Source organism: Suricata suricatta, chromosome 15 (assembly GCF_006229205.1).
Source record: "Suricata suricatta isolate VVHF042 chromosome 15, meerkat_22Aug2017_6uvM2_HiC, whole genome shotgun sequence".
Taxonomy (NCBI): Eukaryota; Metazoa; Chordata; class Mammalia; order Carnivora; family Herpestidae; genus Suricata; species Suricata suricatta.
In genome coordinates, this window is record NC_043714.1 from 24,598,716 (window position 1) to 24,616,604 (window position 17,889).

Sequence of the window (17,889 nt, forward strand, 5' to 3'; positions counted from 1 at the left end):
TTGTCTCGGGTAACTAACAGGGTTTCGTTCAAATAAAGTTTCAGACACAAATATGAGTAATCACAAAACTTAATCAAAACCTTCCAAAATTGGCAGGCCCTTATTTAATATGTTTCTAGGATAAGACAATTCAGGGAAAGATCTCAGAGTTGATGCCCTAAAATTTACCATGGAGGCCATAATACCTGAGATAGCACCCCTTGAGTAGAAAAGGCATGCATGCATAAAATGTAACTTCCATCATCTTTGCAAATAATCTTGATGGCCTCCCTTATCCTCAAAGGTTTGTTCTTGTTATGGTATTACATCTCAGCTTCCTCTGCTTCTTCTTGTCAATGGCATCTGTTTCTGGGGTGCTTAGCTATAAATGGAGAGGGGGGTCCTAGCCTTTATTTATAACTTCTTTAATTTAAAATAAGATGGTCTTTAGGAAGCTCCTAGCTTACATTAAGATCATGGTTTAATTAAGTTAATTAGCCAAAAAATATTGAAGCTGACACATACATTGGGTGGATACTGTAGCCAACAGTTACAACAATGGCTATCAAGTAATGGCCCTAAAATTTAACTCATTGCTTCCTTGATCCAACATGGAATGTCACTAAGCTAAAAATCAGTATAATATACTGTTGATGAATATTAATAAGGTAAAAATAAGAACATTGATTATTTATACCAAATATTTTCACCAACCTATAGCATACTCTTAGTAAAATGTTTCAAACCATGACAATATTTTTTATCATTTATAGTACTAATATTAGAACATATATGCTTACGAAAATAAGCCGTTGCTATGAATTTAATAGGTTTAGAAGTTTATGGAAGGTTTATTCTATAGCTGATGTTCCATAGGGCCTGCAAGCAACCAGTCATGGAGATTATCTTTTAACTGGTGTGTGACAGCTTTTGATAGCATAGGGAATTGGACCAACTTATTATTTGGTCATGTCTAATTCTTCCACGTACACAAAAAGAATGATAAGGGAATATAACCTAGTATCATTCTCTTAAGGGAATGTATTCTTACTCATTAATGAGGCACTTTTTAAGAAAACTCTGTTCCACAGGAGAAAGCAACTGGTAGGCATTTGCTGATTTAAATGACAATCATTGTATAGAACTTGATCTGACACCATAGGAAGTAAGTTTTATTTGCAAAATATTATATGGAACATCTTCCTAATGTTTTTTTTTTCACACTTTTAAACCAATAGCAAAAAAGGATGTTTGGGGAAGGAAAAACATATTTTTGATGCCCGAATTAATTATGAAATAAACATTCCTGGTTTTGACCTATCTTTTGGATATCAAGTACTTGGGTATTGTTTAATCAATGTAATGAAATTTTTCAGTCAGTCTCAAATTTAAGTTCATTCAAATACAAATATGATAAATCATTTTTTCAAATATTTACAAAGAATCTAAATTTCTCAAAGGCATATATATGTATAGGACAAATGCACTAATTCAAATAAAATCTAATGTTTGTAAATCCAGAAATCAATAGCAATGTAATTTGTTGAAAACATAGCACTAATTCTATACTTACCACCAAGCCTTAAGGGAATAAAATTATTGTCATCGTGTCATTTAACTTCTGTTTTTTAATTCTGGTCTCCTCAGAGTCATCTTACCTTTAAATTTCTTTCTGAATGTGAAATTCCTAAAATTATTTATAGGTAGAAAATATGCATCTCTGTTCAGGATAGAAAAAAGAACATTTTTTGGTTCATTTTTACTTTGTTTCCATAACACCCTTGACCTTACTTTTAAATTAAAACTGGGTTATTTTGCAATAAGGTGCAATTTGCTCATTTATATGAACCGTATGTGGATTGAAAAAAAATCAAGATAAATCTTCATGCACAGCATACAATCAGATTACGCCTAGACTCTATATTTACGCGGGGTCTGATAGCAATCAATGGTTTAGCTTCATTGCATTTCAAGATGTATTTGCACCCAGTTGTCCAGTGATAGTGTCCTCACCCTGGAAATAATTTAGTTGCAAATTGACTGGAAGATGGTGAAAATTGAAAGTTAAAATTAGAAATACTCATAATAAACAGCAGAAAAAAGGTCAGATGATGCCGCGCTATGATGAGATTGGAATGGATGGTAAATGAGGTTTTGTGTTTGTCGTGAGATGGATGTGACATGCCTACCCAATGTCGTTGTAATATCCAGCCTCACAGAGGAGATTATCGGGAAAACGGATGCTGGAAAGAATTTTCTGTTAGATTGGGAAATTAGAATTGCGCTCTTTTCTTTGATGTGTGTGAAGTCCCTGCACGTTACATTGCTCATCTAGGCAAAATTCTAAACCATCTTTAACACCGAATATTCGGATTAACCTCATAAAACAATTGTCTTCTTGAGATTTGGGCCATAACATTATGTGCACAGCCAGCTGCTGAAACTTCTGAAGGAAAGCGTGAGTCAGAAAAGGCAGCAACGATACGTAATGTATACTAAATTTTTAAATCTTATACACACCACGTGAAAATATTATTTTAATTTCTGAATTATAACTAGTCAGTTCTCCTCAGTCTTTTGAAATGTTTTCAGTGTCCAAGAATTTTAGAAAAAAGATAAGAAATTAAATGTTAGTCAAAGGAACTATTTTCCAAGTTAGCATTTGTGAATGGGAGTAGATTCGCTTTAATGTGATAAAGGCATCCCGAGACACCAGAGAGCATGTGTTATGGATGAATCTTTCAAGGTCGCCTAGGGTTATCTAAACATGAGACAGAAGTACATTTTAAAATATATTTATAAAGTCTACTTAGTAGATAAAAAGAAGTGTGCTTTTTGCCTTTTGAGATTACCATCATTTAAAGTGTTTGTTCAGTCATTTTAAGGATTCAGTGGATTTAGAGTCAGAGCTATTTGAAAAACATGTAATTTTTCAGAGTTTGATATTGTTAGTCTTTTAAAATTGAGGTTTTCTATTCTTTTTTGGGAATCAGGAAAAATCACACCAGAAAAGGAGCTAAAAGCCAGTGTGGGAGGGGGGGCCCAGCCTCTCCTGCTGGCGAAAGAAGAGGATGTTGCGACAAAAAGATCAAAACCTACAGAGGACAACAAATTCTGTCACGAACAGGTAAAGATGTTTCTTCCCTTTGCTGTGTAAAGCTGTTTATTATTATTATTATTATCGTTATTATTGTTGTTGTTTTTGCTTCCGATAGTTACAGAGCCCCAAACGAGTTCATGCTGGTGAAGTGTATGTAGATACTGTGATCAGCAGTACAATGAACTCTGGTGTTACTTCTAACATTCTGAGGTCATCCCAGTACATCAACTAACAGCGGCCATATTTCTTCCATATTCTCCAGTTCTTTCAGTGTCCTTATTGTAACTACAATAGTAGGGACCAAAGTCGTATCCAGATGCATGTCCTGTCACAGCACTCGGTGCAGCCGGTCATCTGCTGTCCCCTCTGCCAGGACGTCCTCAGCAACAAAATGCACCTCCAGCTGCATCTGACGCATTTGCACAGTGTATCTCCGGACTGTGTGGAGAAGCTGCTCATGACAGTAAGGATACTGCATGTTGATGCACGTGTGACATGACCTCTGCAAAAGTCTCAACGCAGAATCTGGAATTGTTGGTTGAGGAATTTCTTTTTTCTGCCTCTTTAAAGCTTTCTTGTGTGTAATAGAAATCATACCCATTTGTTCTCTCTTTTGCTTATGGAGAAAAGAAATGATATAAGGCATAGTTTATTCGGTAGCATTTAAAAAATTGTTAATGTTTATTTATTTTTGAGAGAAAGAGACAACAAGCAAGGGAAAGGTAGAGAGAGAAGGAGACACAGAATCCGAAGCACGATCCAGGCACTGAGCTGTCCACACAGAGCACAAAGAAGGGCCTGAACTCACGAACTGTGAGATCATGACCTGAGCTGAAGGCAGCCGCTTAACTGACTGAGCCACCTAGGTGCTCCTTCAGTAGCGTATTTGACTATCTTCCTTTTTATCTTAACTAAGTGACTCATGTGGATATGTGGCATTTCAAAATTTCTTGGTTATCATTATAAAACAATAGACCTACAAAAACCTTCAAATCATAGTTTAAAAAAGAAAAGAATACAGCATTGCAACAGCGTTGATCTAAAATACAGAGGGATAGCCTTGATCCTCAAAATGTCCCCGCTTTCATTGGAAAAACGTTAAGTGGGTTATGCTTCGTCAAATGCAGATGTGATAGAGTCTGCTTTCTGGGCCACATTTGACATGAACACCCGTGGTTCTCACAGGTGCCTGTGCCTGATGTGATGATGCCCAACAGTTTGCTACTGCCAGCAGCTGCCTCTGAGAAATCGGAGCGGGACACACCTGCAGCCATCACAGCTGAGGGATCTGGGAAATATTCAGGTATGCCAGCCTGGGAGCAAGATCTACGGAGCTCATGCTCAGGGGCACGCATTTGTGGTGACAATCCAGGATTGTTACTGTCAATGGTTTTCTTTTTTCTTTTGTTTTTAGGTATAGAGGGGAAAAACTATGGTGTTTCCAAGAGCAACATTTTCCAAGGCATATTTAGCATCTATCTGGTTATCTGTGACTGCCCTTGGGGGACTTAAGTGTCGATGACCAAGAATAGTCTGTGTGTTCTAATTCCTGAACCCTGAGGTTATGGCCCTCCATAACATGCTGATTGCAGCATACAATAATTACCTGAAATTTGCCTTTTTTCCTCTCCTGAAATTCCTTGAGGTCAGAGGTGCTTTCTTGTTCATCCCCAGCACCCAGTACAGCGTGTGGCACGTAGTAATTGCTCAATAAATATTTATTCAAAGACTTGATTAAGCGGAAATGTTTAGCGGTTCCTACTTAGGACAGTTTATTGGCCTTCTTCCTGTAAGCGACCTATTTGTACTTTCTTCTGCACAGGCGAGAGTCCAGTGGATGACAAAAGTATGGCAGGTCTTGACGATTCAAAGGCTAGCGTGGAAATAAAGAGTGAGGAGCAGAAGCCAACTAAAGAACCCATGGAAGTGTCCGAATGGAATAAAAATAGCAGTAAGGATGTGAAAATCCCGGACACTCTCCAAGATCCGCTGAGCGAGCAGCAGAAAAGGCAGCCCCTCTCCGTGTCGGACCGCCACGTTTATAAGTATCGCTGTAACCACTGCAGCTTGGCTTTCAAGACTATGCAGAAGCTTCAGATACATTCCCAGTATCACGCGATTCGGGCCGCGACAATGTGTAATCTCTGCCAGCGTAGTTTCCGTACATTCCAGGCTTTAAAAAAACACTTGGAAGCAGGCCACCCCGAACTGAGTGAAGCTGAACTTCAGCAGCTGTATGCCTCCTTGCCTGTGAATGGTGAGCTTTGGGCGGAGAATGAAACTATGACGCAGGACGACCATGCCCTTGAGCAGGAAATGGAGAGAGAGTATGAGGTGGACCATGAAGGGAAGGCAAGTCCCGTAGGAAGCGACAGTAGCTCGATTCCCGATGAGATGGGCTCTGAACCAAAGCGGACCTTACCTTTTCGAAAAGGGCCAAATTTTACGATGGAAAAATTCCTTGATCCATCCCGCCCATATAAATGTACAGTGTGTAAAGAGTCGTTCACCCAAAAGAATATTCTCTTGGTTCATTATAATTCAGTTTCTCATCTGCATAAGTTGAAGAAGGTTTTGCAGGAAGCCTCCAGTCCTGTTCCTCAAGAAACCAACAGCAGCACAGATAACAAACCCTACAAGTGCAGCATCTGCAATGTTGCATACAGCCAAAGCTCCACCCTGGAAATCCACATGAGGTCCGTGCTTCACCAGACCAAGGCGAGGGCCGCCAAGCTGGAGCCAAGTGGCCACGGGGCTGGTGGGCACAGCATGGCGGCCAACAGTAGTCCCGGCCACGGGATGCTGGATTCCATGAGTTTAGCGACAGTAAGCAGCAAAGATGCCCACTTAGATGCCAAAGAATTAAATAAAAAGCAAACTCCGGAATTAATCTCAGCCCAGCCTACCCATCACCCACTGCAGTCACCAGCGCAAATCCAGATGCAGCTACAGCACGAGTTACAGCAGCAAGCCGCGTTCTTTCAGCCTCAGTTTCTAAACCCCGCCTTTTTGCCTCATTTCCCAATGACCCCGGAAGCTCTGCTGCAGTTTCAGCAGCCTCAGTTTCTCTTCCCATTCTACATCCCTGGGACAGAGTTCAGCCTGGGGCCAGATCTGGGCTTGCCTGGCTCAGCCACGTTTGGTATGCCCGGCATGACAGGAATGGCTGGATCCTTGCTGGAAGACCTGAAGCAGCAGATTCAAACGCAGCACCACGTTGGCCAAACTCAACTGCAAATACTACAGCAACAAGCACAACAGTACCAGGCCGGCCAGCCCCAGCTGCAGCCCCAAAAGCAGCAGCAGCAGCAACAGCAGCAGCAGCAGCAGCAGCAGCAGCAGCAGCAGCAGCAGCAGCAGCAACAGCAGCAGGCAGCCAGCAAACTATTGAAACAGGAGCAAACGAGTGCAACTAGTTCAGACTGCCCTGTTCTGAAGGACGGGCCCTCTTACAAGGAGGCAGAAGAGATTGCCGAAAAGCAAGAAAAGCCAAAGCAAGAATATGCAAGCGAAGGTGAAGGACTCAAAGAAGGCAAAGACCTAAAGAAGCAAAAATCCTTGGAACCCTGCATCCCGCCACCCCGAATCGCTTCGGGGGCCAGAGGAAATGCAGCCAAGGCTTTACTGGAAAACTTTGGTTTTGAACTGGTCATTCAGTACAACGAAAACAGACAGAAGGTCCAGAAAAAGGGCAAATGTGGCGAAGGGGAAAACACTGACAAACTGGAATGCGGAACGTGTGGCAAATTGTTTTCCAATGTTCTTATTCTAAAGAGTCACCAAGAACATGTCCACGGGCAATTTTTTCCTTATGGAGCACTAGAAAAATTTGCTCGTCAGTACAGGGAGGCCTATGACAAGCTTTATCCAATTTCGCCATCTTCCCCAGAAACGCCGCCTCCCCCCCCTCCACCACCCCCTCTGCCTCCAGCTCCTCCACAGCCTTCTTCCTTGGGTCCGGTAAAAATCCCAAGCACTGTTTCCACTCCTCTGCAAGCACCGCCACCCACTCCCCCTCCTCCCCCACCGCCACCCCCTCCCCCGCCTCCTCCTCCGCCCCCTCCCCCTTCGGCTCCCCCACAGGTCCAGCTGCCTGTATCTCTGGACCTTCCACTCTTTCCTTCCATTATGATGCAGCCCGTGCAGCACCCTGCACTCCCTCCCCAGCTTGCCCTGCAGCTGCCCCAGATGGACACTCTCTCTGCTGATCTCACCCAGCTTTGCCAACAGCAGCTCGGATTAGATCCCAACTTCTTAAGGCATTCTCAGTTCAAACGCCCACGGACAAGAATTACAGACGACCAACTAAAAATCCTGAGGGCTTACTTTGACATCAACAATTCTCCGAGTGAAGAACAGATCCAAGAAATGGCAGAGAAATCTGGCCTCTCTCAAAAAGTGATCAAGCACTGGTTTCGAAACACTCTTTTTAAGGAACGGCAACGAAATAAGGATTCGCCATACAACTTCAGTAACCCTCCCATCACTGTTTTGGAAGACATCAGACTCGATCCCCAGCCCTCCTCTTTAGAACATTACAAATCGGATGCATCGTTCAGCAAAAGGTCTTCTAGAACGAGGTTTACCGACTACCAGCTTAGGGTTCTACAGGACTTTTTTGACACAAACGCTTATCCAAAAGATGATGAAATAGAACAACTCTCCACTGTTCTCAATCTCCCTACCCGGGTTATTGTCGTATGGTTCCAGAACGCTCGTCAGAAAGCACGCAAGAGTTATGAGAACCAAGCAGAAACGAAGGATAATGAAAAGAGAGAACTCACTAACGAACGGTATATTCGAACAAGCAACATGCAGTACCAATGTAAGAAGTGCAATGTGGTTTTCCCCAGGATCTTTGACTTGATTACGCATCAGAAAAAGCAGTGTTACAAGGACGAGGATGATGATGCCCAAGATGAAAGCCAAACCGAAGACTCCATGGATGCCACCGATCAAGTAGTGTATAAGCACTGCACAGTGTCTGGTCAGGCGGACGCAGCCAAAAACTCTGCTGCCCCTGCAGCGAGCTCTGGCTCTGGGACGAGTACCCCCTTGATCCCATCACCCAAACCAGAACTTGAGAAGACCTCTCCAAAACCTGAATTTCCCACAGAAAAGCCAAAGCAGAGTGACCCCTCGCCCCCTTCTCAAGGCACCAAGCCAGCCCTGCCATTAGCATCAACATCCTCAGACCCGCCACAGGCCTCGGCAGCCCCACCACAGCCACAGCCACAGCCACCAAAACATCCCCCGCTTGTGGGAAGACCTCCCTCGGCCTCACAGACCCCGGTCCCTTCCAGTCCACTGCAGATTTCCATGACTTCTCTCCAGAACAGTCTACCTCCACAGTTACTACAATACCAATGTGATCAGTGTACAGTTGCCTTCCCCACTCTGGAACTCTGGCAGGAGCACCAGCACATGCACTTCCTTGCTGCTCAAAACCAATTCCTTCACTCTCCGTTCTTGGAAAGGCCCATGGATATGCCCTACATGATATTTGACCCCAACAACCCGCTGATGACTGGGCAGCTGCTGAGCGGTTCTTTAGCACAGGTGCCACCTCAGACCGGCTCCTCCCATGCCACAGTGCCTGCCACGGTGGCCGCTTCCCTGAAAAGGAAACTGGATGATAAAGAAGACAATGCTTGCAGTGAAAAGGAGGGAGGCAACAGCGGTGAAGACCAACACCGTGACAAACGCTTGAGAACAACCATCACCCCAGAACAACTGGAAATACTTTATGAGAAATACTTGTTGGACTCCAATCCTACCAGAAAAATGCTTGATCATATTGCACGTGAAGTGGGGCTGAAGAAAAGGGTCGTGCAAGTCTGGTTCCAGAATACCCGAGCTCGAGAAAGGAAAGGCCAGTTTCGGGCGGTGGGTCCAGCACAGTCCCATAAACGGTGTCCTTTCTGTCGAGCCCTGTTTAAGGCAAAGTCAGCCTTAGAAAGTCACATCCGCTCTCGGCACTGGAACGAAGGAAAGCAGGCCGGTTACAGCTTGCCACCAAGCCCCCTGATATCAACAGAAGATGGGAGAGAGAGCCCTCAGAAATACATTTATTTTGACTACCCATCTCTGCCGTTAACTAAAATGGATCTATCCAGTGAGAATGAATTGGCTTCTACCGTGTCAACGCCTGTGAGTAAAACCGCAGAGCTGTCGCCGAAGAATCTTTTAAGCCCTTCCTCTTTTAAAGCAGAATGTTCTGAGGACGTAGAGAATTTAAATGCCCCTCCTGCTGAGGCGGGGTATGATCAGAATAAAACTGATTTTGATGAGACTTCATCAATTAATACAGCGATCAGTGACGCCACCACCGGCGACGAGGGCACCGCTGAGATGGAAAGCACCACGGGAAGCTCCGGGGATGTGAAGCCGGCTTTGTCTCCTAAAGAGCCCAAAACTCTGGATGCTTTGCCAAAACCCGCGACCACACCCACCACGGAGGTCTGCGATGAAAAATTTCTGTTTTCTCTCACGAGTCCCTCCATCCATTTCAACGATAAGGATGGCGACCATGACCAAAGCTTTTATATCACGGATGACCCCGATGACAATGCCGACCGCAGCGAAACATCCAGCATCGCTGACCCGAGTTCACCGAACCCCTTTGGATCCAGCAATCCTTTTAAATCCAAAAGCAATGATCGACCAGGTCACAAGCGTTTCAGAACCCAAATGAGCAATCTCCAGCTCAAGGTTCTCAAAGCTTGCTTCAGTGACTACCGAACTCCAACCATGCAAGAATGTGAGATGCTAGGCAATGAGATTGGTCTGCCCAAACGCGTGGTCCAGGTGTGGTTCCAAAATGCAAGGGCAAAGGAAAAGAAATTTAAAATTAACATCGGGAAGCCTTTCATGATTAATCAAAGTGGAACAGAAGGCACCAAACCAGAATGTACCCTGTGTGGGGTGAAGTACTCTGCCCGTTTGTCCATCAGAGATCATATTTTCTCCAAACAGCACATTTCAAAAGTGAGGGAGACCGTTGGGAGCCAGCTTGATCGGGAGAAAGATTACTTGGCTCCGACCACCGTGCGACAGCTGATGGCCCAGCAAGAACTTGATCGTATAAAGAAAGCTTCAGATGTGCTGGGCTTAGCGGTGCAGCAGCCAGGCATGACGGACAGTGGCTCCCTCCACGGCATCAGTCTGCCGGCAGCCTACCCAGGCCTCCCCGGCCTCCCCCCGGTTCTGCTCCCTGGAATGAACGGTCCATCCTCTTTGCCTGGATTTCCACAAAATTCAAACAGTAAGTCGTTTCCAGGAGAGTCCATCTGATTAATTAATTAATTAGTTAATATTAGGCAGCCAGTCACAGGTGACCAAGAACAGGGTACATTTGGATCTCTTTTCATTTCGGGAAGTGAAACCTTTATACATTATTTGAAGTATATATTTTACTGGCTATAATTAAGAACCAGGAAGTAAGTCAAAATGAACATATATAGAAAAATAAAGACTAGGCGGGTCATAGCAGTGTCTCAGAAATATATTGATTATTTGTATCATGACATCCTTATGTCTTAGAAGTATTCTTTTTATATAATTATTTTAATACTGATTTCAAATGGCAGTTTAGCACAAACACATGGCATAATATTCGGCATATATATTACTAAAGCAAAGTATTAAATAATACATATTTTGGATCTTAATTTATGTTCTTTCCAAGGAAAACTTTTGTTTTGTTATTTTTTTCTTCTTAAGTGCCAGGAAGTTCAAAACTTAAGAGCCCTCTAGACACAGGAATTCACCTACATTACATCTAGCAGATAATAAACTTAACTTCAAAGTTTAATTCCTAAAAATATGACCTCTGTGATAATTTGCAGTTTAGCATTGCTATGAGATTTTTATTTTTGTAGCACCAATAGTTACGTGTTATTTAAGTAAATTTACAACTTTGGAAATGTTTAGACAATATGACTTTCTAATCCCCCTCCACCCCAGGTCTATAATTAAATCATAACTAAATTGTAAAGCTGTTTGAAGCAGTCCCAAATGATGAACCCAATTCTGTGTTCATTAAGAGAAATATAACATGCAGTTTCTATTTTGTGAATAAGAATAGGTATCCAATTATATTGGGTTGAAAAAAAATTGACTATTGCTCATTAGGCAATCACCCAGCCACACTTATTGTTTTATATGTTATATAAACATTACATATTATGCAAAATAGAAAAAAGTTCTCTTATAATTTATTCCTTAAAGAAAGTTTTATTTTTCAAATTAATAGTGATGTTTTTCAAACAAAACAAAAACAGTGATGTCGTCCCTTTTTGCAAGGAAATTTTGACGTTATCCAGAGTGAACTAATTGCACATCTAGCAAATTTCCAAAACACACTGAACTTTTTTCATTTCCACAAATTGGACTTTTACATAAATTTCAAACGTTTTGATTTCATCTTTCTCTTATAAAAACCAAAATTGCTGTGTGATGGTAGGATGATACTCCTATTTTAACTTCCAGCTTGGGAGACATGAAAACAATGATATCAAATGGCCCCTTGCCCAACTACGGTAATCTCTGTCCCAAATGACTAATTGGCATTGGAGCGAAACAGAATAAATCGACACATGTAGGAATGTGCTCGAGAGCAGTTCTGTATGGCCCTTCCTTTAACTATCCATAACTATACCGACTACTTTGCCTCTAAGTAGTCCTTTGGGCTTAATTATCTGGGGGCTATTCTTGGGGCCTTAACATGTGAGTTATATTGCATGTTCTATTTGTATATTTAAATTAAATCAGATATAATTGAGGGCTTTTTTTAATGTTTTATTTATTTTTGAGAGAGAGAGAGAGCACAAGCAGGGGAGGGCCAGAGAGAGAAGGGAACACAGGATGCAAAGCTGGCTCCTTGCTGATGGCAGTGAGCCCTACGTGGGGCTCAAACTCATGAACTGTGGGATCGCGACCTGAGCTCAAGTCAGACACTCAGCTGACTGAGCTACCTGGGTGCCCCCAGATGCAATTGTTTTAAGAATAATGCAGTGTTTCTTCTTTTTGCATATGTATTAGTCTTCCAGTCCCATGTCACATATCTCTGTGATTATTGACACAGAAAAATGTCTGATGTGGAAAACTCCTATGGGCAGTTATGTAAAGTTTTAAATGAAATATTATGTAAACTAGAGTAAAAATTGATATCTTACACGCACTAAGCACAGGTTAAGTGTTTAGGTGTCCGTGTTCATCTACAAGTCTGCTCTGACTCTGCTGCCTGTGTAGTCACCTCCTAAATGGAAGCATCTTGTTTTCTCTCCACTGGATCACAGGCCTTGCTTACAGAGAGGGTGCCTCCCTGACTGCCCTTCTGATTTGTCTCTCGGAAACCAGCACCCAAAGGGCTTATATGAGAGACAGTGAGAAGGGAAGAGAGAAATGTTTATGAAATACTTCAAGAACCTACCCTTTCTCCTCATTCAACTCACCATAAATATAATTTGTATCCTCCTCCCAGAAAGGTGGGCTCTGCTTGTAAGTATCAGAGGTGCGGAAAGATGTTGGAGACCTCTCAGCCGTGAGCAGTATCTGTAAATGCATCAGGTGCTGAGGAGTTTGGTGCTAGGAACTTGTTGCCTTATTCAATCCTGGACCGAAACAGACCAGACAGTGTTACAAAGAGAAAAGGTCTGTGAACATATCTACTAGAATTTGCAACTTGTCTTGCATTTGTTCTTGTTTGCTATGGATTTTTTTTCTAATTTTTTGAAAATGTTTTTATTTATTTTTTTAGAGAGGGAAAGAGAGACAGCACGAGTGGGGGAGGGGCAGCGAGGGGGAGACAGAATCTGAAACAGGCTCCAGGCTCTGAGCTGTCAGCACAGAGCCCAATGTGGGGCTCGAACTCACAAAGCATGAGACCATGACCTGAGCTAAAGTCAGTTGCCCAACTAACTGAGCCACCCAGGTGCCCCTGATATGGATTTTAAACATTAACACCTGCAGAGGTGCCAGCAAGACCTGGTCTGAGAACCTCAGTTCCCACACTTAGAGTTCACCTCGTGTTTAGGCTAATTTCCCTGTGGGGGGTAATGCTGAATCTTTTATTATCTCATAGCATGGAGCTGGGGCTCTCCATCTTTCTATTATCGTCCTGCTATTGTGTTATTTCTCATCAAACAAAAATCTCCTTTGCTTTATGGGAGAAGTAGACATACTAGCTTGGTGAAATCAAGAGGAGAAAATGACTTCCTAAGTAGAATATAGCTGTGTTTCTCACATGCCCTGGGCTCTTGCAACAGCTTCAAATGTATATATGAACAACTTTGAGAATATGACATGTTCATCTTGGGCCCACTTTAATGGGACTTAGTCATAGAAAAGGCTTCATTTTAAGATACCCCATCCCTTTGAAGGTACATCTGAGGGTTTTAATATTAAAGAAATCACAAAAAAGGGACTCCACTGAATATGAGATGTGCCATAAAGTAATGTCTGCTTCCAAAGGTTACACCCCAAAATTGATTTAAGTTGCAGTGCATGTGTTCAGTTTTAGTATTTATCAACCTCATTTAATCACCCATTTTATTTCTATTTTGGGTGGAATGGCTGTTCTGGTTTACAAGCTTTAATGCTTACCTTGCTTCCAACAAATCTTCAAATTATTTAGTCTTTCAAGGTCGTAAGAAGGCTCCTTTGGGAGTAGCATACATCATGTGTGCCCGTTTCCTGAGTGATATCCCAGCCCTCTCCTCAGGATCACTAATTACTATTACTCATTTGCTAATAAAATGAATTATTTTCTGCTTTAAAAATTTCCACATTTGTCTTTTTCTATCATGATCATATGCAAAAAGAGCAAGTGACAATAGAAAAATCACATGCCTGCACACCTGGAAAAAATTAGAAAACTTTTAATTTACATTTTGTCCTTTAGGATGTTGGCTTCCGTTGGCATTTTGCTCAAGATGAATAGAAAAATAACTTGATTTTCTATTTTTAACTTATTTACTTTATCATTTTAAGCAGTGTCTGATTTTTATATCTTCCATTAGTGTTTGGAAATACTGTCTAGCCCAATTTCCTTAAATGGAATTTTAGAACATGCCTTGTGCATTTTTCTCATACTTCAGTGTAAGTTACCAGCACATTTGGGGTAAATCTAGATAAAAGTAAGCCTTTCATAATTTTAGACAATTATCTTTGGCCCCCTGTACATAATAAGTTGTATTTTCACCTCAAAAAGAAATTTTCCCTCTGGGAGACCTAGATCAAGGAGACCCGGGAGAAAAGAACTAGATCTAAGTTCATTGTGAGACAAGTATTTTCTTCCAAAAGCATAACTTTCAGGAATAACCGGCTGTTTCAGGAGAATCGAACCAAACAAAATAATGATAATAGGAGATTATCTGGAGCAAACTTTTATCTCTCGGCTAAATTTCAAAGAATTGGAGTAGGAGCTAAAGAACAGGAACAAAACATCTTTATCACTAAAAATTGGTGACAGACTTGAAAATTTGATATGCATTTAGTTTATAGTTACTACCACTTATTCTGTATCGGGATTAGTACTCAGATCTCTCTTCTATTTCCGATGTTCATGTATCAGTTGGCTATAGCCTATTTTACAAGCCCATATGCTTTACTGTAGGCCCGATGTACAGCTGTTTATTATTCTTCATCTGCATCTCTTCTCCTAAAATTTTTACTTGATAGCTGATTATTTACCTCACATTACTCCTAGAGATGTTGAATACCTGAAAAACCCTGCCAGTCTTTGACTCTAGGAGTTAGGATTGCTATTACGGTCTTCTAAAAATTTTCATGTCATTTCATTTTATGATCTGTAGATTGGAATTTGTAGACCCTATCTGATAGAAAAGTCTGAGTCCACAACTATTGATCCATTTTGCTTTCTGACTACCACTGCTGTTTTAAGTCTTCTAGTCCCTTAAAATTTCTCATCTTAAATTTTATCATGTCAGGTAGGCGAGCCAGAAGTTTTCTTAGATGTAGGGGCAAAAACAGTTAGGTGGAGAGAGGTGCAATTGAGTATGAAGTCTAGTTGAACTAGACCTAAAATTAAGGGTGGCTTCGTGAGCAGGCAAAAGAAGCTGAGTCCCAACACAGTGTCACTCTAACAATGTAAGGAAGGTCCTTCTGTCCTTAATAAATCTCCTTCCACCTGAATCACTCAGGCCTGAAGTTCTATAATTAGATATTAATTCTTTTGACTTAATGAATTATCCTCTGTTAAATGGAAAACAGCAGAGAATATCATGAAATCAAAAACAGCATAGAATATCATTAAATCAGAATACTACAGCAAATTACTTAATCTAGTATCTAGTAAGCCTTTTCAGAAATAGGTGTATTCCAATGTTTTGTTCTTTCTTGCATATAAAATTTTATAGAGAGGCAAGTGGAAGGAAGAAAGGCCTAGAAATGCAGGAATGAAGGCAAGGGACAGGAGGGCTTAGTGCCCCCAAAACAACTCCATTACCTCACAGTGTTCTTAGGGCTAGTCTATGTCCCATGAATCTAAAAAGTCTATCTTACCAAACTGGATTAAGATTCAGGAATTTATTCATCCATTCCTACCATTCCCCTAAAAATCTTAAACAGTTTTCATTTAAATGTGTTTACAATGTGACCGCCATTCTTCTATAAAATGTAAATACTTGCTATCAGTTTCTCCTGGAATACCATGTTATTTTCAAAGATTTTTTTTTCATTTCAACTTTTTTAAAAAGTGTGTTTTTTAACTTTTGAAATTAATTCAATTAGACAGGAACTTTGAGTGGCAGTTATAAAATTTAGTTCCCCAAACCACGTCTCGCATTGAGTCATAGATTTCTCTCTGTCAAGTCACCTAACAGCTTTCAGATTCAATTTTCTTACTTTAAAAAAATAGGATTTTTAGCATCTGTCCCTACTTACCATTGAGGATATCAAGAAACTATTCTCTGACATGATGGAAATTCCTTAGAGATTATCACTAATACAACTACAGAAATTACTCCAAAGCAAGTCGGAGAAGAGTTGGGCGTGGTGAGGTTACCAAGAAGAGCAGCCAGTAACAAGCTAGGCTAATTGACAGTAATATGATAATGATTAGGGTCAAGTTGAGAGTAATGTTGAGGACTTCAGCATATCTTGAATGCTAAGCCTAAGAAAGCTTTCTCAGCTAGGCAAAGTCTAATTAAAGTTTTTTCCTAGCTAAAGCAATAGAAGCATGCAGTTTTTGTATCACTTGTTTTCCTTTCTCCTTCCTTCCTTTCTCCTTCCTTCCTTTCTCCTTCCTTCCTTTCTTTTTCCTTCCTTCCTTCCTTGCTTCCTTCCTCCCTTCCTTTTCTTACTCCCAAATGTTACATTTAGCATAGAGGCAAGACTGAACAATATTAAAAAGGTGGTTGTCTTCAATCTATGATCATTTTCTCCACAGCTGTGCACGAATGATTTAAACCTGATTTACTTCCTCCTGGTTAGCTCTTCCATCAACCCTTTAGGCCTCCATCACAGCCCTTGTTCTGACTGTTAGGAATGAGCTTTGTCTCCCTCCAGAACAAACCATCACCCATTAGGCTCCTAGGCTTTCCCTGTTGCAGTCAACTTTATTTGCCTCTAAAAAATGTATTCAGGAAAGGCACAGACTTTTACAATTCCCCTTTCTATCCTCAGCTGTGGTTTAGTTTCTCACTCAACTATCCAGCTTATAAAAATGGCTCTATAATAGGTTATTACTACCACTACGTTCACCGGAGTGCTTGAAACCCAGCAGAGACCTCATCCACTACCTTAGGGGCCATAGTCTACCCGACATGTGTCTGCCCTACTAAGCATTTAATTCCCCTTCTCAACTGGGGTTGGAGTCCTTTTGGCATACTACAAGCAAACTTGTTAGAAGAATGTTCGGGGGGGGGGGGGGAGTGGTAAGGTTGAATGTTAATATATTCAATTCCCCTCAAGTACTCTGTTAGCCAGATTGTCAGAATGGTAATAAATAACCTGATCTGAACCCTTAAAACTGAAATCGTGCCTACCCACGCTCAGTCCTAGTAATGAATAGCTGTGACTCCACTATTTGTTTTTTGGCGCCTTCATTGGTCATTTACTATTGCTATTTAATTAGCTTATCACCTTCTTTATTTAATGTAAATGTATTTTTGTACTGGAATTTAAGCAGATGGATTTCATTTTACTTGATAGCTAATTACTTTTAGTGAAGGTGGTAATTATCAAGTGAAGGCCGAGTGAGTCGGCCTTCCCAGAGGTGTAGTAAAAATGGGTTTAAATGAGTAACAGAGTAGGGATCTTGCAAACGGTATCAATTAGGAGGAACCACTGTTGTTGACCACGATGTTCTTTTTCTAAGCATCTGTCTTTCATATTATGAGAGCGTTTGCTTGGGGGAGCGAAATGTTGCTAAAGTCTGCAGATTACATCCCCTTGTTGCGGTGGGGGCTAAGCGAGCAGAAGAGATATTGGACGCCCGGAAAGGCCGGTGCGGGTGGCTCTTCCAGCCGGAGGACCGCTCTCTGTCCGAGGTCGCGCTTGGGCCCCGCGTGCTGTTCAGTGTTAGGCCGCCGGCTCCCCGCGTTGTTGCTCCGCGCACTGACAGTGGGTGTATCTCTGTTGTCGTTTTCAGCTTTAACACCTCCGGGTGCAGGCATGCTTGGGTTTCCTACTTCAGCTACTTCGTCTCCTGCCCTGTCTCTCAGCAGTGCCCCCACCAAACCTTTGCTGCAGACACCACCACCTCCGCCACCTCCTCCTCCTCCTCCTCCTCCATCCTCTCTGTCAGGACAGCAGACCGAGCTGCAGAGCAAAGAATCCGAGAAAAA

General features: G+C 41.8%; 1 protein-coding gene across 1 annotated transcript in view; it reads left to right on the plus strand.

The window, feature by feature from the left end:
* Positions 1-17,889, plus strand: part of ZFHX4 (zinc finger homeobox 4) — a 160,220-nt gene that overhangs the window by 138,320 nt on the left and 4,011 nt on the right. The window contains exons 6-10 of the mRNA XM_029923769.1: positions 2,973-3,106; positions 3,342-3,542; positions 4,265-4,382; positions 4,902-10,343; positions 17,694-17,889. The exon at positions 17,694-17,889 is cut by the window's right edge and continues 4,011 nt beyond it. Of these exons, the coding sequence (XP_029779629.1) occupies positions 2,973-3,106; positions 3,342-3,542; positions 4,265-4,382; positions 4,902-10,343; positions 17,694-17,889 (6,091 nt within the window). The remainder of the gene's footprint in view (positions 1-2,972; positions 3,107-3,341; positions 3,543-4,264; positions 4,383-4,901; positions 10,344-17,693) is intronic.